A 27,583-nucleotide genomic window follows, 5' to 3' on the forward strand; every position below is an offset into this window, starting at 1 on the left:
AAGAATGGATCTGGGAAAGTCGAGATATGGTGGTCCATTCACTACAGAGCAAGTTGAAGATGTAAAGACTATGTTTCGTATTTTCCTGGTAGGCTTGTCGTTAATGGTGATTGGCTTGTCTACTAGCTTGCATCCACACGATTTTGATATACCCAGTGGTCTGAACATATGTAATGCACAAATAGTGAGATTATTTTCATATAATGAGAATTTATGTTTCATACTTTGGACTTTATTGCACGAGTTTCTAATATTTCCACTGCTTAGAGACAGGCTTCCAAGTATTCTAAAGAGAATAGGAATTGCTTCTTTTCTTTTTGTTGTCGTTAGTTTGATATGCTTGATTCTGAAGCTCATTAATTATCACTTTGAAGGAGGTTTGATAGCAATTGATTGGACTGTTTCTGTACTTTACAGAATAATGCAAGGATTGATTACTCAAACTTTTGCCACTTCAGTAGTTGAATTTATTTGTTCCCAATCACCATACAGCATGAGAGGTCTTCTCACAGCATGTATAGCCATCTTAGTTACTTTGTCTCTCATACTCAGTTCTGGTACAAATTCTTTATTGGAGAAGTATACTTGTGAGGCAAGTGGGTGTTTTCCTGTGTCTTGGTGCGTGAAAGTAACTCTAAGCAGTATTGGACTAATCTTTTACTGTGTTGTGGCTCGTCGGTACAAGAGAAGAGTGAGGGGAGATGGTTATTTTGCACAGACAATTGTGGAAGAAGTTTACGATCGTTATCTTACTCCAAGAGACAACTAGCTATTGACAGACTGTAACATGCATATAATTGGTATTACAACATTAGCAGTCATTAGTATTAGTGCATGAATACTCACTCGTTGCTTTGCTGATCATGATTAGATTTGTGTATGTGCGCATGCTTTAATGTATAATTTTTATGGTCCAAGCGACCTCACTCAACGATTCCCCCTCCTTTTCTATAGTGTCGTAACCAGTAGAACACATGCATGCATCCATAAATTATTGCTATTCTTGTTGGGTATAGGGTAGGACAGTCACGGATATGCTGGGCCTCACCAGATCCTAGGGGGACATGTACAATTTTCACACTGCAACAAATTGCCTGGTGCATGGTGGCCACTATATATGCACCAGGCAACTTTCAGGCACTGATTTGTTGCCTGCACTGTTATAAGCAACCAGTTAGGGGTTGGTAGATTATGCTGGTATAATTTTTGTCATAATAGGCACATTTTTTGGTAAGAATTATGCTGGCATAATGGGCACCTTTAGAATTATGAGAATTAGGTTTGGAGGTTAATTATCTCCTTGGCATTCTAGATAGAGTCATGCATGTGTGGCCATTATTTATAGTTCGATGTTACTTGTGCGACAACATGGAGTTTATGTTGTGATTTCTTATGGAGGAATAATGAGGAATGGATATTTGAGTTGAAAAGAATAATGCTGCTAACATGAGCTTAATTTTTTTTAATGCACATGCATGCACAGTAGATTTAACACTCGTTATGACAAAACAGCGACCATTAAATTTCTACCATAATTTATAGCGGATTATTTTCGTATGATAGAAAGTACATTTCGTTTTGTAGAATTGCACTGCAATTGGTTCAACGTCACTATATTGAGCTGTACAAATATTAAATGAGTATCAGTTCATACACAAATTTGCACCAATGAAAACTACCCACTATACGGTACTAAGAAAATAGCACTTTCATGAGTATTCATCACTGTTAAAAAGGTTTATAGAAGTTCTTCATTGATTTATTTGGAAGCAATTGAGGAAGCACTTCACGCTTGTGAATCATACCTACTGTGCAAACATTTAGTTTCATTTGAGAAAACCCACAATCTTATATTAATTATCTAAAAGGAGCCCTACTTGTTCTGTTCTGGTTTCTGCTTATTATCTTTGTCATCGTATCAATGATGAGTGTCTTGCTAATTGCTTTTATAGTTTAATTGCACCGTTTGTAGATAGTGCTTTGGTTCTGAAATCGTTAATTTTGTGTTTGTGATCTAAAAAAAAATTAGTATTGTTTCAACTGGGTGTGGATCAGATGCCTGATGCTTCAAGCTCCAGCATTAGCAGCTTTATCACTTGGTTTGTATGTTGTGGTATATCGGGAACCTATGCGGTGTTTTATATACTCTAAAGGCTTATACTGTTTGAATGACTCTTTGGTACATGCACTGTTTGGATGTTTCATTGTATTCCAACTACCAACAGGTTTGGAGCTTGCTTCTTGTTAAGCTGTGCTCTTATTTCGGATTTTTGCCTCTCTACTAATAATTGAACAAAAGTCACCAAACTCTCTCAAAACAAACTCCATCTACCATGTTCTCAAGTTTGCAACCAAGCACAACATGTGTTATTATAATTATAACCGTATCACTGGAAAGTTTGGTGGGTGTTTTAATTCGGCCATTACATCCTCATATTTAACGCAGTTCTCGATCTTTAAACAGGCCCAGTTATAATTATACTGTATACACTGTATCCTCTATAACTGTATCCAGCTATTATAACGTCCAGGTTTTTCGCATAATTGTGATAGTTCTTTTGTTGTTAAACTGTCTGTATAATTATAGGACGTCATAGCTTACATATATAATTAGTAACTGGATCGAAACCATACATATACTGTCTAGTAAATTGACCACAGAAACATGTCACTATATAAGCAATGATTTGAAGTATTGGGTGGAGGGTGGGCTCCAGTCAAAAAGGTCACTTTACCCCAGTGCAACATGCCATAATTATTATACGCACTGCTCTTCCTTTGATCTCAGAGGTCAAAAGGCAACAAGTATACACATTCACAACATGAAAAATAACTGAGTCAAATTAATTTCTGCAGTTGTGCTCTAATTATAGCATCAAACAGTCAGTTAGTAAATACTCTTTCAACAACTGCTGATGTGATGGCTGCATGCATGTACTGTACTAGCAACACAATGCAATTTGCCACTAGTGAGAAAATTGCTAGAATGCTCACATATAAGGATGTTCTGGATCTTCATGCATATAATCATGTGCTAAGATCCATGAAGTAGTGATAATACTGAGTGCATGGGAAAGGTTTATGGTTAGCATACATATTGAACCACATCAAAAAAAGAGAAAGATAACACCACCTTTGTATTGAAAGGTTCTTTGGGAAACTTCCCCGGTAAGTGAATTTGATGTGGCTATTATAATAATAGCACTTTCAAATTGGGGAAATTTCGCTTGTGAATCAATTGATTTTCAATGCACATGCATGCAGGCTAATGAATTTTAATGAGGCTCATCATTCAATATATACCGTTAGCAAGAAATATAAAATTTGTTCCGTTTTATCGAGGTTTGCTAATCAATAATACACACAACACAACACTCGTTTTTACACCGCCAATAAGAAAGTTAGACCTTATGTTGAAAGCCTTTCCAAAGCCTTTTGGAAAACCTTCCAATGCAGATACAGCACTTGGTGAATACATGTGTGAATCATTGGAATTGCTGCCTCACTCTATATGGCATACTTTTAGTTTCATTTGGAAATCATATAAATCTATAGCTATACTTGTGCCATGCCATAATATAGCTATAGTGGATACAGTGAAATTGAACACATGGTAAGCCATGAAGTGCAAGTACAGAGTGAGATGGTTCTATTCCAAAGGAGCACTACTTGTTCTGTTCTGGTTTCTGCTTATCACCTTTGTCATCACATCAATGCTCAGAGTTTTTCAGAGTCCTTTCACAACATTAACAAACGATTTATACACTTGGATGTATGGTGTTTTATTAATTCTGTCGCTTTTGGTTGGGCCACTGGCAGGATGGCTGGCTGATGCTAAGTTTGGAAACTATAAAGTAGTAAGATTTGGTGTATGGCTTTTATTTCTGGCTACTGTTCTTAATTGCTTCTATTACTTAATTGCAGACAACACTTTGGCCCTGAGATTATTTTTGTTTGTGATATACATTTTGTTTATTGCAGGATGTGTTAGTTCCTTTTTGGTATTGTTTCAACTGGGTATGGATCAGTTGCCTGATGCTTCAAGCTCCAGCATTAGCAGTTATATCACTTGGTTTATTTGTAGTGGTATATTGGGAGCCTATTTTAGCAATTTTTTACATACTTTGAAGTTGTTCTGCTTGCAGGATGTTTCATGGTACTCCAACTACCAACAGGTTTGGAGCTTGCTTTTTGTTCTGTCTTTAAGCTGTGTTCTTATTTCGGATTTTTGTCTCTCCCGAAAATGGCTAATAATTGAACCAAAGTCACCAAACTCTCTCAGAACCATCTACCAAGTTCTCAAGTTTGCAACCAAGCACAAAGCCCCCCTCAATCGCAGTGCTCTCACATACTGGGAGGAAGACATTCCTTCAAGAATGGACCTGGGAAAGTCGAGATATGGTGGTCCATTCACTACAGAGCAAGTTGAAGATGTAAAGACTATGTTTCGTATTTTCCTGGTAGGCTTGTCATTAATGGTGATTGGCTTGTCTACTTCCTTGCATCCACACTATTTTGATATACTCAGTGGTCTGAACATATGTAATTCACATATAGTGAGATCATTTTCATATAATGAGAGTTTTTGTTACATACTTTGGACTTTATTGCATGAGTTTCTAATATTTCCACTACTTAGAGACAGGCTTCCAAGTATTCTAAAGAGAATAGGAATTGCTTCTTTTCTTTTTGTTGTCGTTAGTTTGATATGCCTGATTCTGAAGCTCATTAATTATCACTTTGAAGGAGGTTTGATAGCAATTGATTGGACCGTTTCTGCACTTTACGGATCAATGCAAGGATTGATTACTCAAACTTTTGCCACTTCAGTACTTGAATTTATTTGTTCCCAATCACCATACAGCATGAGAGGTCTTCTCACAGCATGTATAGCCATCTTAGTTATTTTGTCTCTCATACTCAGTTCTGGTACAACATTTTTATTGAAGAAGTATACTTGTGAGGCAAGTGGGTGTTTTCCTGTGTCTTGGTGTGTGAAAGTAACTCTAAGCAGTATTGGACTAATCTTTTACTGTGTTGTGGCTCGTCGGTACAAGAGAAGAGTGAGGGGAGATGGTTATTTTGCACAGACAATTGTGGAAGAAGTTTACGATCGTTATCTCACTCCAAGAGACAACTAGCTATTAACAGACTGTAACATGTATATAATTAAGGTATTTGGTATTACAACTTTAGCAGTCATTACTATTATCATATAGTTAGTGCATGTATACTCACTCGTTGCTTTGCTGATCATGATTAGATTTGTGCATGTATGTGCGCATGTTTTTAAGAAGTGTTCGGGGAGAAAATATTGCATGCACTTGGACAGCTAGGTGCTTGATGGTGCATGAGTACTATGCTGTTATCTGTGAAACCAGCATAATTATGATGAAGTTGTAGTATAACAGAGTTACTTCATCTCATAGTATAATTTTATCAGCTCAAGGAACGGTACTTTTATTTATTGGATTGTGTGTACCGTATAGCAGCTAGGTACTGCCCTTTGCAGCTCAATTGGAAGTTTAGAGCAAATAGCAAAAAAAAACATGAGATAAGTGTAACAGTTTACATAAGTAAACCACAATACTATATTTAACACAAAATTTGGGAACAATAGTCTAAGACCAGTTTTGTTGTTGTAGTTTTTTCATGCTATTTGGTGTAACTCATAATTATTAGCTCACGTGAAGTTTTAGTAAATAGTAAAATGCAAAAAAACCACTTGAGATAAGTGTTTACCTGATGCTGAACCAGTCTCCAATTCTCTGCCACATAACTCCTCTTGATATAAGCAGTGGTGTCGGAAAGGGGGGGGAGGCTCCAGGGGCTGGAGCCCCCCATCTTTCTAGGCTAGATGACTTGTCAAGCTGCACTATGTAGATAGCCGCACTTCAAAAACTAAATCCCCCTCATTGAGAAATTGCTTCGTACGCCACTGATAAGGGTTTCCTGGTTACCCAACTAGTAGTTTATTGAATAGTTTAGGTTAACTTATAGATCTATATATATATCCACATAAAAGATCTGAATCTTCTGTTTCAAAATTTAAAATATGTTGTCCCTTACTCTATAGTATTGCGGTTTACTTGTTACACTTATCTCAAGTTGTTTATTGCAATTTCAAGTGAACTGCAAAGGGCAGTATAAGGCTTGGAAAATGAGGCAACTGAAATTATTGTCGATTTTAAACTTGACCATCATCGTGCATGGCATTATTTATCACGTGGGATACGATATACTGGGACTGAGTAGATTTCTAGTATAATTTCTAGTAAATTAGTGAATCAATTTTGTAGGAAGAGAGAATCTGCGTTTACAATAATTCTAAAAAAATAGGCATTCAGTCTGACGATAAGAAGTTAGCACCTCTGTGTTTAAAGGCCCTTTGAACAAGTTTCCCATATTAAGTGACGTAGCAATTTCATGAGTATTTTAAATCACTGTTAAAAAGGTTCATAGGAGTTCTTCATTGATTTATTCGGAAGCAATTGAGGAAGCACTTCACGTTTGGGAATCATATACCTACTGTGCAAACATTTAGTTTCATTTGAGAAAACCCACAATCGTATACACGTAGCTGCATGTGTCAATGCCTGGACTGATTGTGGTGAATACGACAATCTTATAGGACAATGCTGAGGTAATATCAATTAATTAATTGCTCCACAGCTAAGGTAGGTGTATATTTTTATATAACACACCTTCTCTGTTTGTCAAAACAAAGGATGTTGTTGGGAAAAGCTTAAGTCTCTGACTAGGATGCTGAGACCCCTAGAAAGTAAGTACGGATATAAAGTTTCCACGTCTATATGTTGAAAGGCCAATAAAATGTTATGTTGAAAAGGGTATTCAGAAGCACTTGGCTTGTTATTCATAAATGTAGCTGTTAGTCTGCACTACTTCTGAATGATAGTTTTAATTTCACATAGAATGTCAACCCACATAAAAATTAGCTGCTTGTGTCAATGCTGCCACAGGTTGTAGTGAATACGGAAAAGTTGAACGAATATGGTTTAGCCATGCATGAAGTGCAAGGAGTTAGTACAGAGTGAGGTGGTTCTATTCCAAAGGAGCCCTACGTGTTGGTATACTGTTTGAATGACTCATTGGTAAACTATTTGGATGTTTCATTGTATTCCAACTACCAACAGGTTTGGAGCTTGCTTCTTGTTCTTTCTTTAAGCTGTGTTATTATTTTGGATTTTTGCCTCTCTACTAATAATTGAACAAAAGTCACCAAACTCTCTCAAAACCAAACTTCATCTACCATGTTCTCAAGTTTGCAGCCAAGCACCACATGTGTTATTATCTGTATCACTGGACAGTTTGGTGGGTGTTTTAATTCGGCCATTATACATCCTCATATTTAACGCAGTTCTCGATCTTTAAACTGGCCCAGTTATAATTATACTGTATACACTGTATCCTCTATAACTGTATCCAGCTATTATATAACGTCCATGTTTTTCGCATAATCGTGATAGTAATAGCCTGTATATATATATATAGTGACATGTATGTGTGCCAACTTAGGTGTAATTAATTTATTGATTCTCATTTTCGAATTGACAGGTCATTTTAGCATCCCGAATACTCCGAAATGGCCGGGGTTTGATCAGTTTGAAGGTCGTATCTTGCATTCCCATGATTTCCGAGATGCAAAGGAATTCAGCGGGAAAGATATCCTGGTGATTGGGACACACTATTCTGCTGAAGATGTTGGCCTACAGTGCTATAAGTATGTGTTTACATATTCCATTGTTAAAAGGTTACCTTATACAATCCTTACCGTCAATCCCACAAAGCCTTGTTCTACTCCTGTGATTACCACTGATATTTCTGACAATTAACAGTAATTGTATTGCATATCATTGACCATAGATAGTATCTATACATGTACTAGGTTCAAGAATAAAGGTATGTTCTTTCTATATGTTATCTCAGTTTTATATCACTAAATAAACCTATTTTTAGCTATTAAAGTTTATATAGCTATTATCTGTGACATGATGACATGCTATTACAGGTACGGTGTGAGGAGTGTGACCCTCTCTTGGCGTACTAAGCCAATGCCTTTCAACTGGCCGGCGGATAAATTTTCCACTGTCCCTCTTCTTACTCGTGTTGAGGGCTCAAAATGTTTCTTCAAAGACGGTTCCTCAAAGAAAGTGGATGCCATTATTCTGTGCACTGGATACAAGCACCACTTCCCTTTTATGGAAGAAAGGTATTTATAGCTCACGGTATAATTATAGCAGGTAATTTTGAGAGCTATACAGAAACCCATGCGCTTTTGCAATTGCTTAATGTAATTATGCCTCGATCAGCATGCGCAGCGAGATATACAGTATATATTTATATAGTTTGTGTGCATGCATGTGTGTGTACCTGTCTGTTTGTCTATATATAGGCTGCTACAGTTGCTCAATGAAGTGCAAGTATTAAAGTTCTATTAGTCTTCTAGTCACATTAATTTGCAAAAATAAACCTTCGTTATAGACTCGGTTATGCCTAGTTTTGCTTACTTAGAATACCATGTATTTTCAGAATAGTGTGATAGAAAAACTGGTAATGGAGTTTTGCTATACTCTACTTAGTAGTTAGCTGCACTAGAACGCTATATATAGTTACTGTGGTAGCTGCAAAAGTGTGAGAATAGAGCTACAAAGATAACTAACATTTCATGTGTGCATTAATTCCAGCTGTAACTGCTCAACAGTTGCAATGCGACGAAAACTAATTCTATAGGCTTTTATAGCCACGTTTTCTTGGATTATAATTCTTGAATTTGCAAACTTAAAGCTTACTCGAGTTATGGCTAGTTTTACTTACAGTGAAGATTGTTGTATGTATAGTATCTTCAGAATCTTTTGTAGTATTATCTGTTTGAAAAAACTTTCTTGTGAACTCTGGCCTCTTTAGATCCATGCATGCATGCACTCCTTTTATAATTATTCCGGTATTGACAGGAAATGCAATATATTCTATACATTGTAGATCTACACGCTTTTATCATTGAAGATCATTCTAGACTTCTGTTTCCATGTGACTGCATGTATGAAATTCAATTCGTTCAATTCGTTCATTGTCAATTCGTTCATTGTCCACGAACAAATGCATTCATAACGTAACATTATACTAAACTTGAGCAAAGCAACATGTGTCGAGAGGCATTAGCATAGCGCAGCTTGCAACATTCATTATTATAATAACATTCATTTTTATGTACAGTATTACTCTGAAGACTACTAATCGCATGTGGACTGACCATCTTCACAAAGGAATCTTCTTGTTCAGTAACCCGAAGGTCATGTACCTAGGCATGCAGGACCAATATTTCTCATACAACATGTTTGACGCCCAAGCATGGTATGCACGTGACTACGTCATGGGAAAGATAACAATGCCTTCGGCTGAGGCAATGAGACAGGAATTTGCGATTTGGCGTGCTTGAGAAGAGAAACTAAATGATGAAGAAAACGACATTAATTTTCAAGCCGACTATATTGATGATTTGGTCAAAGTCACGGATTATCCTATTTTTGATTTACAGAAGTATGCGCAGCTCTTCATTGACTGGGTAAGCCATAATTATACTATTTCACTGAGTGACTGTACAACTATGTTGTGGCCTGACTACCAAATGCAATAGAGTGGTTCCAGAGGAGGTACGACATCCACGTGTCAAAGGAAACATTTTAGACACACATTCCTTAGGTCAAAGTTCGGAATGTGTGTATTAAAGACACGCGGATGTCGTACCTCCTCTAGAGTGGTTCATACTATGTTGTGGCCTGCCTACCAAATGCAATAGAGTGGTTCACACAACTGTGTTGTGGCCTGCCTACCAAATGCAATAGAGTGGTTCACACAACTGTGTTGTGGCCTGACTACCAAATGCAATAGAGTGGTTCACACAACTGTGTTGTGGCCTGACTACCAAATGCAATAGAGTGGTTCATACATGTATCATTATATAGAGGCCATCCTGTTTAATAGTGTGTGTGATTGACGTTGTAACGGATTGGAGTTATGTTCTCGTCTGATTTCTTGTTTCCACGCTTTGTGGTTCCCCTGGCCAATCCTAGCAATTTTTCACATTGCAAATGTTTTTCTAGTCGGATAGATATATATATATAAGCATATTATAGTTATGATAACAATAATTTGATCCCTCAATTTCACCCTGCGCAGGAGCACAACAAATTTGAGGATATCATGACGTATCGTGATCAAGCCCACCGCTCTGTTGTCACTGGTAACATGGCCCCCCTACACCACACCCCCTGGATCAAGGCCATGGACGACTCTATGAGCTCCTTTCTCAACAACAGCTAGAAAACTGGAATTGTTAATGTAGAAACTTCTAGACAGTGAGACTATATATAATTATATATAGCTGTTCTTTACTGCTTAGAGTATAGAACGTGAGAAGTTATAAGTTTTAGATATAAATTTATGAAACTTTGAGAGCAATAATTATATCACTTCATTGTTTTCTTATTGCTCATTGTGCACGCATGGTCAGACATCAAAGGAGTTGTAGCAGGCTAGGCATGCACTGTTGTACAGTATACCCCAGCAGGAGTGCATTTTATGCACTCCTGACCCAAGATAATTATGGTGCTTCCACCCATTGCCCTATTATAATTATAGATTGCATTGCTTTTTTATATCATGTAGTCAAGGTAAATAAAAGTTATGCAGTCCATTCCGTGTTATTATTACTCAGTCATGTAGACAGTAGACTCGAGGCATGATTTGGTAAGGGTCGTCGTGATACTGATAAAACACAGAGGGGACAGGCAACTCGCCCTTAGGGCTGCGCCCTCGTGCTTGTGCCTCACTCGGTCTCATTCTCAAATATTGTTGTATGAATTCCTGAGGGTTATGCATGTATTCGTGGTGAATGGCACATGCACAGTGCAGTCGCAATTGAAAGAAGAACTAATAGCGCACACGCTGCACAGTGCATGTATATACACACTGTAACTATAATTATGCGATGTTGTTTTAAGTATTGGTTTGAGGAGGTCAGATCAACTCACTGGGTGACAGGCCTTTAGCATGCAGATGCTATATACAACAGCTATAATAATAGAGGAAACTTGCAGCAAATTAGATAGTGCATCATTCTGCATCTTATATATATAGCTGTTTCAAACCAACAACAATTAACTCTGACCATCTATACATGCATGTATAATTAAATACATCCGGGATATACTACAACCAGCCCTTTGGGCTTATAAATCGTGTAGAAACTTCCTAAACAGTGTCTAGATCATAGCAACCATGAGATTGGCGTACCGTGGTGGCTGCATGTGACATAGATTTAATGCATGCAGCATATAAATTTGAAATTTAAAGCTCCTTTTCTTTAGGCCGTCTCCTGATGATATTGTCATTCCTGCTATAGTACGACTATATACTGCATGTAGTTGATGTAATTATACACTCTAAAGACGTAGGTGCATGTGCTGTATGGGCACACCTAATTAGGTACACACACCAGTTTTGGTGTGACGGACACACCAAAATTTAGGTGTGTAGGGCACACTGCAATTGGTGTACTAGATTATTCAGTGTGAGGGTCACACCTAAATTAGTGTGATATTTCAGTAACTGGTGTGAATATACACACCGCCAAAAACAGGCCAAATTGTACAAAAAAGAATAAAGAACACTAATCTCTACATTCTACATTGTCACATGATTGTTTGTTGTTTCTCCTATAGTGCATCACAAGAGTCATTTGAAATGCCATGACGGCTATTGACGAAAATGCTATCAATGCAGATTAGAACGCTACTGTTCATCAACTTCATCATAATTATTTTATCTGCATTTATTATCATTTTCCCCCTCCATACTATTAATAGTGATTATGTTTTGTTATGATTATTATTGATTATTGCCGGAGTACCAGTACATGTAATTATTATGTATATACCTATCAGACTAGGATGGTTTTGCAGGGATCTTCCCTAGCTGGGACATGGGTTACCTATAGCCTCGATCCCAGGCCGCACTTCCTCGAAGAGTGGGTTAACTGGGACATGGGACTATAGTTTTCTCAGATTACAATTTGAATGCCATTTACACTAGTGAAGGGGGGCGCTATAGACTGTTTCCACGGGGGGGGGGGGGGGGGGGGGGGGGGAGAGAGAAACTGTCTGATAAAGTGGGACACTGTAAGCTTATACAGAAGGAGAGAGAGCTATTTTCATGAGAGCATCAAAGATGTAATTTTGCCTAGTTAGAGTATAGTCTCGAGTTCTAGCCTCTTTGTGCCTTACAGTTGGGGAGGGCGTGGCTATGACTAGCTACCCAGTAGCTGTTTAGCATAGACACTTGGACCACTTTTAGAAGCTGTTCAAAGCTCAAAAGGTAAGTCCACAAAGTTTTTGTGTATAATTTATATGATTGAAAGGTTATATTATAAGGGAAACACGTTGAAGTGAGTTTTGTCGAGTCGAGTCCATCGTGAGCCAATTGCCTATAATTATACGTAAACATGCATGGAGTATAGCATGCAGCTAGCTAGTCTGTTATGGTTGGAACATACATTTTAAACTCTGTTTGTTATTAAGATTGTAGATTTACATCCGATGTGCAGAGTTTTGTAAGTGCATTCCCTCCGCAGTATTAAATTTGTCAGTAGATGGTACTTCCCTTCATGCCGATCGCAGGATTCAGTGACCCCCTGTCACTGGATCCTATATACTAAGACATAGGACTCAGTGACCCCCCCACACTTGGTTAAGAGTTACGGCCAGGTTAGCCTAAGGTTAGGGTTAGGGATAGAATTACTGAGATCCAGTGGGGGTCACTGGATCCTCTGGTAATAATACAAAAAGCATGCTATAATAATATAATTGGTAAAAGGTTCAGTAATGTTTGCATGTCTATCAATTTGTCTATGCAGTTTCACTGAGTCAAGTTTCACCATACTACATCATTCAACTGCATTTTATTAGTAGTCTAAATCTTACAGGTATACTAGCCAGCAAGCAGGATGAGCTCGAGTCAGCGAGTGTGTGTGATTGGGGCTGGGCCCAGTGGTCTAGCTACCTTGAGAGCATTCAAGAGTTCTCTTGCAAAAGGAGAACAGATTCCACAAGTGGTGTGCTATGAGAAGCAGAGTGAAATTGGTGGTCTGTGGAATTATTCATGGTAGATAATGTAGATCAGCTCTATTCTAGATGTTTAACATAATTATGCAGGTGTGTCTCACTGGATACAAGGGCATGCATATGAGTGTGATGACATCATAATACCGCATATAGATATATAGATCAAGGAAGGATTTTACAGTTATTTTATACAGGCGAACTGGACTAGATGATAATGGTGAACCATTACATAATGGAATGTATCGATATTTGTGGAGCAATGGACCCAGAGAAACGATAGAAATTGCAGACCACAGTTTTGAGGAGCACTTTGGAAAGCCCATTCCTTCACTGAAAAAACAACTGGGTTAGTTTAACCTTAATGGGTAAATGTACCTTTCAACCAAAGGGTTAAAAAAACCAGCGAATAGTAAAGTAACATTTTGGAGTTTTTTCAACTGTAATAGATTAAAACTACTGTAGTTGTCAAAAGTACCTTACTCGTACAGTAAAAACTTCCAGCACCGTGTTAAAACAACCATTTGTGATTGGTAATAAAAATGTAAAGGGTTAAAACTTCCACAATGGTCAAATCACTTCTCCTCATGCAGTAAAAACTCTATAATTGTGTCAAAATAACCATTTGTGGTAGGTAATAAATATATAATTGGTTAAAACTACTGGTGTGGTCAATTCCTTTACTCATGCAGTAAATCCTCCAGCACTGTGTCAAAACAACCATAAATGTTCTGATAATTATGAAATTATGACATAAAAAAGTGTTTCAATGTGATATAGCGAAGTCCATCCGAGAGTATGTGACTGTGATACACATTTCTATCCAATAATTTGGTATAGATGGATTGCTGGGATGTTATTTTAATGACATAAGCATGATAATGATCATCGAAGTACAGCATATCACACAACCTGACAAGAAAAAAAAGCAGATCACCACCAACTACTATCAATTCGTCGATGTAAGCAAAACAGGGATCAAGGCCATCAGTTCCTACAATAATGTAAGCATTGTTGCTTTTGTATTGAACTCTATCTTGACGAACCCAATTAGGACGATGTAGCACTGTATCCATAGTAATATTAGACACTTCCCTAATTATGTGATCTTGAATGTCTGATCTTTCATTTTTAAACAAAGTCGGCGATTTTGCAGGACCACATTCGAAAGAAGAACAAATAAGTCTAGATGTAGACATTTCGTAACACATTAATCTTTGGTGATGATTGGCTAATGATAGTGTAATGTTTTTGAAGCTAGATGTAATAGTCGCTTTTTTGAAAAAATATAGCTTTGCTTCATGGCGAATAGTCCAGCTTCTGACCATTGGACCAATTTGTAGGATTTGGGCAGGGTAATGCAGAAGGAAGTGCATTTTTGGAATGAAGCGTCCTGTGTACAAGGTGATGAATGCTGTATGGTGCTCTTCAATCAGAATCCTCAGACTGGATGCTGTGTTTTCTGATGCACACGGACAAAGCACGATGTCCACGATCTTTCGCAAAAGTAAAAAACACTTCCAATAACCATCCCCCTCAGGTATCTTATCACCAATAAGGAAAGGTAAGATATATAGCAACAATAACATTTGAGATGAAGAGCTACGCAGTGATCTGTCAGTTTGAAAGTGACTACTCGTAATAGGTATTGGTTTATCGCAATCAGAATAACCGTAGTTAAAATCAACTAGTCTTTTGTTGTACTGGTCAAGAGTTAATAACTTTTCAGATATACAGTGTTTCAGCAAAAGCTTGATTTCCATTGGTGCAATACCTTCAAGAATGTCATGCATGATGTCATGCGGCAATCCACCACCGAACATAGAGAAATGAGTGACATTTAGTAATGCTGATCTGCGGTTTATACCATATGTTTTTGAATAATGACTCCTTGTTGGCCCTACTAATTGCTTGCACTGCTCTTCGTGAAGTGCAAGACTTCGATCTACCAAGCCAACACATGTAACATACTGTGACATCTCATCATTTTTTAGCAAACAAGTTCGACAGAAACGAAACGAGAAGGAAAAAGAAAGCTTGAATCCACCTAGTTCATTACTTGCAAGATTGTCAGCCAAAAACGTAAGCAAAGCACCCTTAAATACACGCTCAGTCCCATTTACAAGTACACTAATGCCAGTAGTTGCTAACACATTCAAATCACGAATAAATGGTTCCATGATAACATCTAGCCCATGCTCTTCTAAAACAGGCTTTGAACAAACAATCACCAAATTCATAGCTCTCAGTGACGACCGAAATTTAGGATGAATGTTTCCCAATGAAAAGAAAAAAATACCCACTTTATGCTTCTTGATATGCGATCCCAAGGGATTACAAATTTCCAATTCGTCAAAATATGCAATAATTTGTAAGGCATATGGATCACTTGAGAATAAAGGATGACTCTTGAACAAATTTCCATCACAAAAATCTTCAAATATACCATCATTACGAACTCGTAACGGAAAATCATCTATTTGCTCTATAACGGTAGGGTCTTCTAGAAGGCTCTTGAGAGTTGGTAAAAGGGGAACGTAATGATATGAACTATACCTAGAGACAAAGCGAGACTTTTCCCCTGTGAATTGTCTGACATACTTTGGCGTCCCAACTTGCACTTCCACTGGTTCCTGCATGTAGTTTGAGTGATGCACTTATATAGTATTAGCAGTCAATTACTGATTGCACATAATGAGTGCAGATATACATACATAATTATTACAAGGGTATTATGTATAATTAACACTTACAATAAAGTTAAGCTGTTCTTTGAAATACTTGTCCTGCTTATATTTTGTTTCAAGTCCAGTGAAGGGATGACCTATACCATTAAGAGGAGTGTCGAAATCAAAGTCATTAGGGTTTAATCCCTTATCTGCCAGTTGAGAACGAATGCCAGCAAGTATCATTGATACGGTTTCATCATATTGGGTTATGCTGCTGTCAATCATATCATTGACTGCTACTTGAGACACATTTCGTGTTTCCTTTAGCTTGAGAATTAGTAGGGCACTAGAACGGCATCGAATTTTTGTGTCTGTTCCAGTAAGCCGATTAATGTCACTAGAAACAAACTCTGCAGACGAACAATCGTACTGTTAGGTGTAATAGCTTCGCAGCCACAACATATCTACACTGTACACACCTGGAAGAGGAGTCATTCCACTGTGATCATCACCACTGATCTCAGGCTCTGTTTGTGGAAGGAGTTGGGGGGTCTTACGTCTGATACAAAACTCTGGATGACGCCTGTAAACATGGGAGTATAGGGCAGAAAAACTTTTTGAAGTTACGGTGCAGCCATTGATTCCACAGGTAACGAGAAACCTAGGATCATTAGAATGAACCAATCGTAGATGGCTTAGTAGCAGAGCAATAGTTGGTGGTTCGAATGAACACAAAGGACAGTGTTTTTGCCTCAAACTTGACATTGAAAAATCATGTGCTAATTTAGGAGGGTTAATTAAACCTCCTCTGGGTTAGGTAACCTATGGTTAAGGGTTAGGGTAACCTAGGGTAGGGTTAGTATAACCTAGGGTTAGGGTTAAATTCATATCATGTGATTCTGGTTCAGGTGATCCAGAGTGCATGTGAGCTCTTCACAAACATGTGCTAAAGTCCAACTTCTGTTTAAAGTTAGTACTTTTTGCTTCTTCTCTCAAACTCTAACCCTATATAGATCTATCTAGCTATATTTATACTGTTAAAAGGAAAGCAAGTACTAGGACATCCTTTTGATGAGAACATGAGTTCAATATCCGTGGAAGCGATGAAGGTGGATGAAGTTTCCCAGATGCTGAAAGACAAGGGTGTTCCTGACAAGTTTTGTGAAGTGTTTGAAGGTAATATATTTTTTGCTACAGCTAGCATAATTGCAAGAATTGTTTGCATGTGTTCGCCTGTATTTTGTAAGCCATCATTATTTTACTCTTTTCGACAGAAAACTTTGTTGATGGAGAAGCGTTTAAATGCATAAAAGAATCTGACATCAAGGAGATGGTGCCTCCAATTGGAATTGTGAAAAAGATTCTAAGGATTCAAAACGATTGTTTCACCTTACCTGCTCTACCCTCACCTTCTTCTCTCAATCCTCTCAATCCTGAACGTGGTGATGATGATATCTCGATCGGCTCAAGTTCCTCTATCTGGTCAAGTTCTGAGTCGCCCCCGTCGGAAGCTAGCACCATGCCTAGAGCACGCGACAGAGAAATATTGACTATACCAACTTCTTGGCGTCCTGAAATCCAGGATTGCATAACGGATGAAATGCTAGATATTTCTGCGAGAAACGAGATAGTACGCACCCTTGTCAACATTCTCTTCACCTGTTACTCTTCCCCAACTCGGGCGCAGTGTTCTTCCTTAGCTCGAAAACTTATTTTACAATACGGCTTCATGAAGGATGACCAGGGGAGTGGATATGTAAGTTAATACTTGGTTTTCAATTTCAGGTGGTATATAATTATTTTTCTTTAGCAAACCTGGGAGGACAAAATGGTTGAGCGTGTAAGAAATGTGATCAAATGTGCTCGAAAAAAGAGAGACAGAGAAGATTCTTCTTGTCCTAAACAGAAGAAACAAAAAATGCCTTTAAAACGAGGCCAGCTTCTCCGGAGGTACCCAATTGGAGTGACTAGACCAATAGAAGACATTGGAAGCTTTGGTGAACATATGAAAGCGTTGTCAATAGAAATGGAAAAGGCTAATCCCAGAGACACTATCATTCTTCCCTTGATGAAGTCTACCTACTCAAAAAGAAGAACATTTATCGAGGCTGAAGCAGTGTCTGTGCAAGAGGTACTGAAAGAATGCCATGCAGCACTAAAACGGCCAGCTGCTGTAAGTGTTAAAATTAACAAGTAAAATTAGTAAGTTTTTTTCTTACCTTATTATAGCTGGAACAGGAAATGGGGCTAGTGACGGGGTGTCATGATGTCAAGCAAACCTTCATTAATAACTGGAAGTTATTTGTTCCAGCAATCATGAGGTATGCTAGGAAGAATAAGGGGAAAAAAGGACTCTCAACTATATTTGAAACCCTTGATGACACTGGTAAAGGATTACAGTAACGAGAGTATAGGTACTTAACGCATTCTTTTTACAGTTGAAAGGCATGCAGATCTTGGCCCATTGAGCTTTTTAGGAGTTTTAGTGGCTAAAATGCTAGATGATGCCCTTATCTATCTTTATCAAGAATTTTCAATGGTAAGATTTTTTTCTCATTTTGTATGCACTTTAACCTTGCATGCGTGTATGTGTGGTGTGTATTCCCTACTGACCTATTGTTTTGTTTTTCCCATGTAGGATACATCTCTTACAGATGCCATTCAAAGAGAGCCCGTTAGAAACTCCCCAAGAATTATTGCTCTTTGTGGCGCAGAAATAACACAATACTTTGTCGTTGTTGAGAGAATTGTTTTGTGTGAAGCTCCATCGATCCCAAGTGCTCTGTTCTATACGTTTTCAGCCTACTATGTGTTTAACTTGGAGTACCCGAAAAAAGCTGCTGGAATATTTTATTTCCTACAAGACTATATTCTTGCATATCCTGATTCACTTAAACGGCCTGCTACATACCTGTCTGTGGTCTCAGATATCAAAAGCCAAGTTAAACGATAACAATCAACCATTTCACTATGTAAGTACGTTATAACTATTCACTATAGACCAGCTAGCTATAATAATTATTAGCTATGTGTATAAGTACGTTATCAGTTTATTGTTTTTGTGCAAATATAGTTAGTATACCCATTCATGTGTACTGTTATAATTATGGCCGGGTGATGACTGCTATGACTAGCTACTACTCAAAATAACGGTTGTGCTATAGAGCCTATGGCACATAATATTATTATGGGAGGTTGCTAGTTACTTCAACTTATTATATAGCTGGGTATTGTTACCTATTTGAAGTTGCTACAACCATTACCAATATGCTCAAAGGAACCTGTGTGGCTGGTTGCTACAGCCTATAGCTGGGTATTTTTACCTATGGGAGGTTTCTTTATACAACCAATACCAAATATACCCTATGTGTCTGATTATTACAACCTATGTATAACTGAGTATTTTTACCCATGGGAGTTGATACAAACCATTACCAATATGCTTAAAATACGTTATGTGGCTGGTTGCTACAACCTATATTATAGCTGGGTATTTTTACCTATGAGAGGTTGATACAACCCATTACGAATATGCTCAAAATAACCTATGTGGCTGGTTGCTACAACCAATATATATCTGGGTATTTATACCTTTTGTGAATGTGTTGGAATAACCCATCAAGCTGTAGGTACATCCGACCTATGTTTTTAAATGTTGTTGTAACCCAGCGAGTGGGTCATCTGAATTGCACATGTTTTAACCCATTTTTCTGGGTTATTATGAACCATTTGTTTTTTCAGTGTTCCTACCCACCTCGTGAGGTGCTATTTGATTACATTAAGGGATGCGCTGACAAGGTACGTATGCAGATTCAGTAAATAGTTTTCATATAGGAGAGTTGAATTAAAAAGACACAAGTTGCTTTGATAATAGAGTAAGGCATCGATAATCAGACACAATGGATGTTCAGACATGCACTCATTCTAAGGAAACAAGCAGTGTTTTTATCACTGCTTGTTTTGTTAGAATGAGTGCATGTTGTCTGACATCAACTCTACCGTATATATTATAGTGGGTGTAAACTACCCAATTAAATAGTTTGTATCCTAAATTTTCACACACCTTAACAATAGTGACATATGACCTATTGCGTAAATAACCGACTGTAAACGACAATGCATTACTATACCTATAATGTGTATACAGAGTGAAGTCAGAGATTGGATCCAGCTCAATACAACAGTTCGTCGAGTGACATTCGATTCTGTCACTTCTACTTTCACTGTAGTAACAGTATGCAATGGAGCTGAGAAGGTGGAAAACTTCGACTATGTTATAGTCGCTTCTGGTAATAGCCTGTATAATTATAGTGACGTGTGTATATATGCAGTGCTAATAATCATTGACACGTTTTGATTCTAATACAAAATTGGAATTGACAGGTCATTTTAGCACGCCAAATACTCCGAAATGGCCGGGGTTTGATCAGTTTGAAGGTCGTATCTTGCATTCCCATGATTTCCGAGATGCAAAGGAATTCAGCGGGAAAGATATCCTGGTGATTGGGGCATCCTATTCTGCTGAAGATATTGCCCTACAATGCTACAAGTATGTGTTACATGCAATTGTACATTGTACAATCATTGTCTTAAAAGGTTACTTTATATTATACAAGGTCATATTGTTTGTAGTTTTAAAACCATATAATGTGCAATCCTTATCATCCCACAAAAGCTTTTATAACTGCATATGTTCCATACTCCTCATGATTACCAACATAAATTTAGCTGCGTGCGTGCCAATGACCGCAGATAGTATACTATAGGCTCAGGATCAAGATTTGCTATATTGTATAATTATACTATGGCATGCAGGTACGGTGTGGGGAGTGTGACCCTCTCTTGGCGTACTAAACCAATGCCTCCTTTCAACTGGCCAGATAACTTTTCCACTGTCCCTCTTCTTACTCGTGTTGAGGGTTCGAAATGTTTCTTCAAAGACGGTTCCTCAAAGAAAGTGGATGCCATTATTCTGTGCACTGGATACAAGCACCACTTCCCTTTTATGAAAGAAAGGTATACATTAAGTTTATGTACTGCCGTGAATTATATACAGGTAATTATATACATTATATACAGGTATACCGTATTATTAGAATATTTTGCGGGTGAAAAACCTTTGCGAATGAGCCAAATCAGCAGAAAAGTTGACTCTTTGCGATCTAACTATTGCGTTCTGGCAAGGATCGTGTGTATTTACTAGTAATAATTTAGGTTTTGGGGATTTTATTGTTGCGAATTGATCAACCCTCGCAAAGTTTGCAAATTTTTAGTGCTCGCAAAACATTCTAGTAATACGGTAGTATTATAATTATAATTATGTAGTTATAACTTACGATTGGTATTTTTGTAAAGTTTGTGAGGGAGCAGCCCACCTTTGGAAACCCATGCTTTTTTTGCTTTTTCGCAATAATTATCATATGGCTTATTTGCTCATAATTGTACAGTACCATAATTATATATACATGTATAGCGGTTAATTTCCTGGAGTCAAAACATTCGTGCATGTATGGTTGAGCAATGTTTACGAGTCAATTTATGGATGGTTGCACTTGTACTGCAGGTAAAGTTGATTAACGATCACTTTATTCTTGGGTAAAATGTGTATGCTCATGCAAGGAAAAAACACACCCCCTAAAATTACGATACTTTTCTACATTTTGTTTTTGTTGTTATAAATGTACAGTATCACTCTGAAGACTACTAATCGCATGTGGACTGACCACCTTCACAAAGGAATCTTCTTGTTCAGTAACCCGAGAGTCATGTACCTAGGCATGCAGGACCAATATTTCACATTCACCATGTTCGACGCCCAAGCATGGTATGCACGTGACTACATCATGGGAAAGATAACAATGCCTTCGGCTGAGGCTATGAGACAAGAATTTGCTATTTGGCATGCCCGAGAAGAGAAACTGAATAGTGAAGAAGACGAAATTAATTTTCAAGCCGACTATATTGATGATTTGGTCAAAGTCACGGATTATCCTATTTTTGATTTACAGAAGTATGTGCAGCTCTTCATTGACTGGGTAAGCCACTATTTCACTAACTGTATACTAAACAAATTTCTGCATGCATGCATGCTGACTTTGCCATGCAGTGGTTCATCTATATATTATTATGCCTCGGTGCGCATGCGCAAGCGAGGTATACGGCAGTGTGTCTGTGTGTGTGTGTGTGTGTGTGTAGACTGCTACAGCTGCTCAAGGATCAATGAAGTGCAAGTAAGAGTTTCTATAGGCTTCTAATCATGTTTTCTTAGATTTTAATTAGTGGATTTACACTTTGTTCTCGAGTTATGCCTATACTTGGAATGCTATTGCAGCCTTTTCAGAAGAGTGTGTAGCAAAACTTGTTCACCGAGTGTTGCTACTCTACTTAGTAGTTAGCTCTGGCACTAAAACGCTAGCTATTGGTAGCTGCATGCAAGAGTGAGAAGAGAGCTGCAAGGCTCTGCTAATGCAGCCATTAGACTAATTGAGCTTTTGGCATTGATCGTTTTTAACAACAATCATGGTCGATCATTACCCACTCTTTGAGTTTGCATGCAGCAATGTAAAAATATTCATCATGATAATTATAAGTGCATGTGTATAAAAGCTATTAGTAGCTTTATGTTATATACAGCTTTGGCATCTCTACCGAGGCATCAGCACCCGTGGTGCTTTCATTACAATTATCATATCAAGGAAGAGAGGGATTAGAAGTAGAATTACCCCTTGAAGTACAATCCTGTTTCCCCGCAGTTTAATCGAGGCTGCATGTGTTTTAAACGAAGACTATAACAATGCATACTATATAGTGTCTGTGAAGGCGAGTACCTTTGTTAGAGGTGCTGCATGTATTGATGGTTTATATAGAGGACTGTGTATGCAAGTCATAGTAAAACCCCAAGGACCAAAGTATATCCACTACAATCTAAAGTAGTACAGTAATTATTACCAGTCCATGTGTCTAATAAGTAGGAAAGGAGATGTAGTGCTAATATAACTCTCCTCATTTACGCTAACACTATATAACCGTTAAAAGCATGAAATAGAAAAAAAACAGCTGCAAGAGGCAGCTTATACCTCGAACATTCCCCCAATAAGTACATGTAATCTTAAAAGGCTGCAATGGCATTCCAAGTATAAGCAAAACTATACTACTAGGTATATAACTTGAGAACGAAGCATTATTTTGCAAATCCACACATTTCTTTCGAAGAAAACGTGGCTACAAGCCTATATAAAAACTCTTACTTGCACTTCATTAATCACTGGCAGCAGCTAGCACATGCACACACACACACACACTATACCGATACCTCGCTTGTGCATGCGCATATACCGAGGTATAACTATATAATTATACCGTATCAAGAGTAGATAAGAGTAAGAGTGGAACTGCTGTAGTAATTGTGGAACCGCATTTGCCTTGACATGCGTCATCACTGTCGTCACTATTCAAATAATGAGTGCTGTTAAGTAAACTGTGGTCTGTGCATGGTGTAGCACTGAACTGTGCAATCACAGCATGTGCAGTTTCTGGGAAGTGTTGCTAACATAACTAATCAGTACTGATTACTATCAAGTGATGCCCGCAGGAGCAGGAAATTGCTGTTACTAGCAGTTTAACACTCTTACTCTTATCTACTCTTGACCGTATATATATAGCGTGTATATTTCGAGGGTATAAATATTTGCGGTTTTTACTGATCAAGCATGTACCGCGAACATTTATACCCTCGAAATATACCTGCTATACGGTACTCATAAGCGTGCATCTTCCACTTATAATTATTATTGTCTAGTTGATAGTTATTAGTCTGTTTCGTTAGCGTGTTCCCGGCAATGTGCAATTTCAATAAACCTCAGTGTATTTTACTCTTGTAAACATAGTAAATTAACATACATATACGCTTTCCCTCTGTGCAGGAGCACAACAAACATGAGGATATCATGACGTATCGTGATCTATCCCACCGCTCTGTTGTTACTGGTAACATGGCCCCCCTACACCACACCCCCTGGATCAAAGCCATGGACGACTCTATGACCTCCTATCTCAACAACAGTTAGAAAATTGATGTCAGAAACGTCTGGACAGTACTATAGTGTCTATTATAATTATATGTAGAATATAAAAATTAAGAGCTAATTATGCAACTCTGAGCAATACACTAATTAGCTATATACTTTAGCATTGCATTTATGTTCCTATATATGTAATTATAGCACCTGCATGCAGTTCGAGGTTGGTAGATTATGTTAGCATAATTTTGAGCACTAATAATTATAGGCACTATAGCTTTCCCAATTATGGGCTGCATTGAGGGGGGAGAGGGGGGTAATTCGCCCCCCCCCCCTGTGCACAGTTTCGTCACCCCTAGGATCTGGCAGATTCATTTGTACTGCTATAATTCTGATGACTTCGCCCCTACTACATTTTTAAATTGCCCAATTCGCCCCCCCCTGATCCAAAATCCTGGATGCAGCCCTGCCAAGAGAGTCTACCTATTGTTCTTTTGTTGTCACCTACTATTCTCGAAATCAGTAAATTCACAATACAACAAATGAAAAATAACATGATCTATTTTCTATTATTGTACTGTAACGTAACTGAGGCCTCAATGTAATCGCAATTAAAGAGCGTGAGTTTGTCTGTCAAGAGAGAACAGTGAGTCACTACTAAGATGATGCCATTAGCATGTGCAGGCCATGTATGTATTTTTCTCACACAATAACTACGCCCATTAATTTTGTTCTAAACCATACCCAAAAATGCTCAATGCTATAAATTGATTTTCTGCTAGCATAATTAGGAAAACCCATTAGGCACCTTTTTAACAATTATAGGAAAGATTTGAAATATACAGGTCATACATGTCATGTAGTATAAACCTTTTGTAGGCCTGAGTGGAAGTTCTGGTGGTTAATTATCTCCTTGGCAGTTTATAGATAGAGTCATGCATGTGGCCATTATAGTTTGATGTTATGTTACTTGCATGTCAGTATATACTTGTGCAACGACATGGGGTTTATGTTGTGGTTTTGAGGAATAATTAAGTGATTTGTATACTATATGTGTATATATAGTCAATTTAAAAAGAATAAAATAGGCTATAATTATAGCTGTTAACTTGAGCATAAAAGAATAGGTAGATATCTCGAGCATAATCTACAACCCCTATATACTGCAGTTTATCCCTTTACTGGTCAAATTGTTGTAAATATTACAACAACAAAGGAGCATGCTATTCACTTGTCAATATTGATCAATGTTGATATTGGATTGTGTGGTAGATTGTGAGAGTTTTGAATGGCTCTGCATGCAGCACTGTAGCCTCGGTCCCAGGCCGATTTTTTTTAATAGAAGGAAGTTGAGTAGGCGATCAGCGAGACGGATTGGCCTGGGGTCGAGGCTAGGAAGCACTGTTGACTTTGTACTCTTTTTTTTTTCAGGTGATCTTAACTGCTTATTCTCCTGTTTAGCCATTGTCTGTTGGCTACTGCTTCCATCTACACCACCTTTAAATATGTTAAGTTTAATTAATATTACTTTCTCCAGACCTTTTGTGTGTCCTACTGTGTCCCTTTACCGGTCAAATTGAAGGTTTAGACCAGCTACAGCTTTAAAGGCCACACATACTTCTATCGAGGCAAGCAGCAAGGCTAGCCTCGATCCCAGGCCGAGTTTTCGCTTTTATAACGGTTAGGCAAACAACTAGCCTAACCGTTATAAAAGCGAAAACTCGGCCTGGGATCGAGGCTAGCAGCAAGGCATAATCGACTGGTTAGTGTGTGTGTGTGTGCACAACCATTGACCCACGCCCATCTTCTAAGCTAGTCTGGCCACGCCCTCCCCAAATTTGCAAAGAGGGGTTGGGCTGACCCACAAATTCAAATTCAAACTAAAGTGATGACCCTTTTCCCGAATTAAACGATTGACAGTAAAGGTTATAGTACTATATATGGTTGAGGTTCAACATGAAACCTTGTCCATAGCTAGCGGCATCCGATATACGGTTTGATAAGTGAAATAACTGCAGTAGTTTGATGCACTAGATTAGATACGAGTTTCCTGTGCCAGCTGTATACGGTCGATACGGTATACTACGCCGCATTGGTAATACTATACCCGTGCCAATTATCCTGAGTGGTGTAGGGTTATTATTCTAGCTGGTAGCTATATAGTGGTCTTCAACTGTAGTGTACATCTTAAGTTGACTTATAGAGTGAAATACAATTATCTATGAGTGAAAGTTCAGCATAACTGATGTTATCCGGCAATTAATAATTATAGCCCAACATTTACACAGCTTGGGAAAGAGCTGGGGTACAAACTAATAAGAGGTGCAATTAAGATGCAGGGAGATATTATTATGATTTTTCTGCTGGACCCAAAATTAATTACAAGGCTAGATCTAGCAATTATACTGTGAAGAGTTTCGGTGTCTTGTCTTAGCCGCTATATAGTCTTGTCTGAGCTTCAATTCATTTGCGCGCCCAGTGTGGTTGTGCCCATGCGCAGCAATACATATAAAAGTTGGTATGGATCATGAGTAGAAAAAAACCAGCCACCTACGCAAACTGATAAGAGATGATATGTAGGATGGCTCAGCCTACTGCACTGAGCTGATGTACTAGACTATCTATAGCTAGAGGTACTAGCCAGCAGGATGAGCTCAAGTCAACGAGTGTGTGTGATTGGGGCTGGGCCCTGTGGTCTAGCTACCTTGAGAGCATTCAAGAGTTCTCTTGCAAAAGGAGAACAGATTCCTCAAGTGGTGTGCTATGAGAAGCAGAGTGAAATTGGTGGCCTGTGGAATTATTCATGGTAATGTATAAAATTTACATGACATTTACATCGCTTGCATGTATTGCATTGTACGAGTCTAACCCATGTATGATATGTCTCATTTAGGCTAAAGAATAAATTCTATTATCTTTTGTCTAGTGTCCTGCTACAGTTAGGCCACTCCAAATGATACTGTAGTTTCCCGTCCAACTCGCGCTTCTTGCTTTAGCTACCTCATTGATTAATGATAAATACTGCTCACATCCGCTTATAATTTACTAGAGTCTCTGACGGGAAACTACAGTCTCATTTGGAGTGGCCTTATAGGAATGTATCACCTTTTCTGATAGGAATTTCTCACAGTGTTGTAAGATTTCTACAGGCGAACTGGACTGGACGATAATGGTGAACCATTACATAATGGGATGTATCGGTATCTGTGGAGCAATGGACCCAAAGAAAAGCTAGAGCTTGCAAATTACAGTTTTGAGGAGCACTTTGGAAAGCCCATTCCTTCCTACCCACCTCGTGAGGTGTTATTCGAATACATTAAAGGATGCGCTGACAAGGTAAGCAAGAGATAGTTCTGTTTCTGGTCCATCCGCCGCTCAATATTTCACTGGGCTGTTTTTTCAGCAACACACCTAATGCGCATGCGCAAACCACACCCACTCACTTTAGGTTGAGTGGGTGTTGCAATAATTACATGTACAGCACCTACAACACTTCAATATTCAGTAAGCTAGTGTTTGTATCTTATATTTTGCAATGAAAGATGTTTTTATGCTAACACAATAATTATGTGGTCTCATTTTGCTTTTTTGCTTTGATACAGAGCACGTACAATGGCTCAAGCTAATGAGAATAATAGGTGTTTGATATAGAGACAATTCTCAGTTCAATGTTCTGGTTGCCAAAAGCCTAATACCTCTTTTTATTTATACAGAGTGAAGTCAGAGATTGGATCCAGCTCAATACAACAGTTCGTCGAGT

The 27,583-nt window shown here is 38.1% G+C and overlaps 3 protein-coding genes and 1 long non-coding RNA gene across 7 annotated transcripts; 3 read left to right on the forward strand and 1 right to left on the reverse strand.

Annotated features, from left to right (window-relative positions):
* Window positions 1–7,555: 7,555 nt before the first annotated feature.
* On the forward strand, window positions 7,556–11,907 carry LOC135336693 (uncharacterized). Of its 2 annotated transcripts, XR_010394903.1 has the most exons (5): window positions 7,556–7,741; window positions 8,030–8,230; window positions 9,235–9,583; window positions 10,198–10,376; window positions 11,742–11,907. It is a non-coding gene; the product is annotated as an uncharacterized LOC135336693 (long non-coding RNA). The 2 variants fall into 2 exon arrangements; XR_010394902.1 differs by lacking the exon at window positions 11,742–11,907 and having other exon boundaries at window positions 7,557–7,741; window positions 10,198–10,378.
* Window positions 11,908–12,249: 342 nt separating this feature from the next.
* Window positions 12,250–24,047, forward strand: LOC135336692 (trimethylamine monooxygenase-like). Of its 2 annotated transcripts, none has more exons than XM_064532551.1 (9): window positions 12,250–12,393; window positions 13,001–13,179; window positions 13,334–13,465; window positions 19,549–19,603; window positions 19,953–20,094; window positions 20,189–20,354; window positions 20,621–20,821; window positions 21,492–21,840; window positions 23,728–24,047. In XM_064532551.1, exons 2-9 carry the CDS (start codon window positions 13,022–13,024, stop codon window positions 23,869–23,871), a joined length of 1,347 nt encoding a protein of 448 aa, XP_064388621.1. In that variant the 5' UTR covers window positions 12,250–12,393; window positions 13,001–13,021; the 3' UTR covers window positions 23,872–24,047. The 2 variants fall into 2 exon arrangements, with proteins under 2 accessions (XP_064388621.1, XP_064388620.1); XM_064532550.1 differs by having other exon boundaries at window positions 12,254–12,394; window positions 13,004–13,179.
* On the reverse strand, window positions 13,707–16,620 carry LOC135336689 (uncharacterized). The gene is made up of 3 exons (XM_064532547.1): window positions 16,285–16,620; window positions 15,890–16,215; window positions 13,707–15,769 (listed from the first exon to the last, which is right to left on the reverse strand). Exons 1-3 carry the CDS (start codon window positions 16,568–16,570, stop codon window positions 13,883–13,885), a joined length of 2,499 nt encoding a protein of 832 aa, XP_064388617.1. The 5' UTR covers window positions 16,571–16,620; the 3' UTR covers window positions 13,707–13,882.
* On the forward strand, window positions 16,833–18,923 carry LOC135336690 (uncharacterized). 2 transcript variants are annotated; one of them, XM_064532548.1, is made up of 6 exons: window positions 16,833–16,981; window positions 17,080–17,561; window positions 17,616–17,978; window positions 18,035–18,191; window positions 18,244–18,344; window positions 18,444–18,923. In XM_064532548.1, exons 1-6 carry the CDS (start codon window positions 16,885–16,887, stop codon window positions 18,756–18,758), a joined length of 1,515 nt encoding a protein of 504 aa, XP_064388618.1. In that variant the 5' UTR covers window positions 16,833–16,884; the 3' UTR covers window positions 18,759–18,923. The 2 variants fall into 2 exon arrangements, with proteins under 2 accessions (XP_064388618.1, XP_064388619.1); XM_064532549.1 differs by lacking the exon at window positions 18,244–18,344 and having other exon boundaries at window positions 18,035–18,126; window positions 18,444–18,658.
* Window positions 24,048–27,583: the final 3,536 nt, after the last annotated feature.

The sequence above is a fragment of the Halichondria panicea genome, chromosome 5, assembly GCF_963675165.1.
Source record: "Halichondria panicea chromosome 5, odHalPani1.1, whole genome shotgun sequence".
Classification (NCBI taxonomy): Eukaryota; Metazoa; Porifera; class Demospongiae; order Suberitida; family Halichondriidae; genus Halichondria; species Halichondria panicea.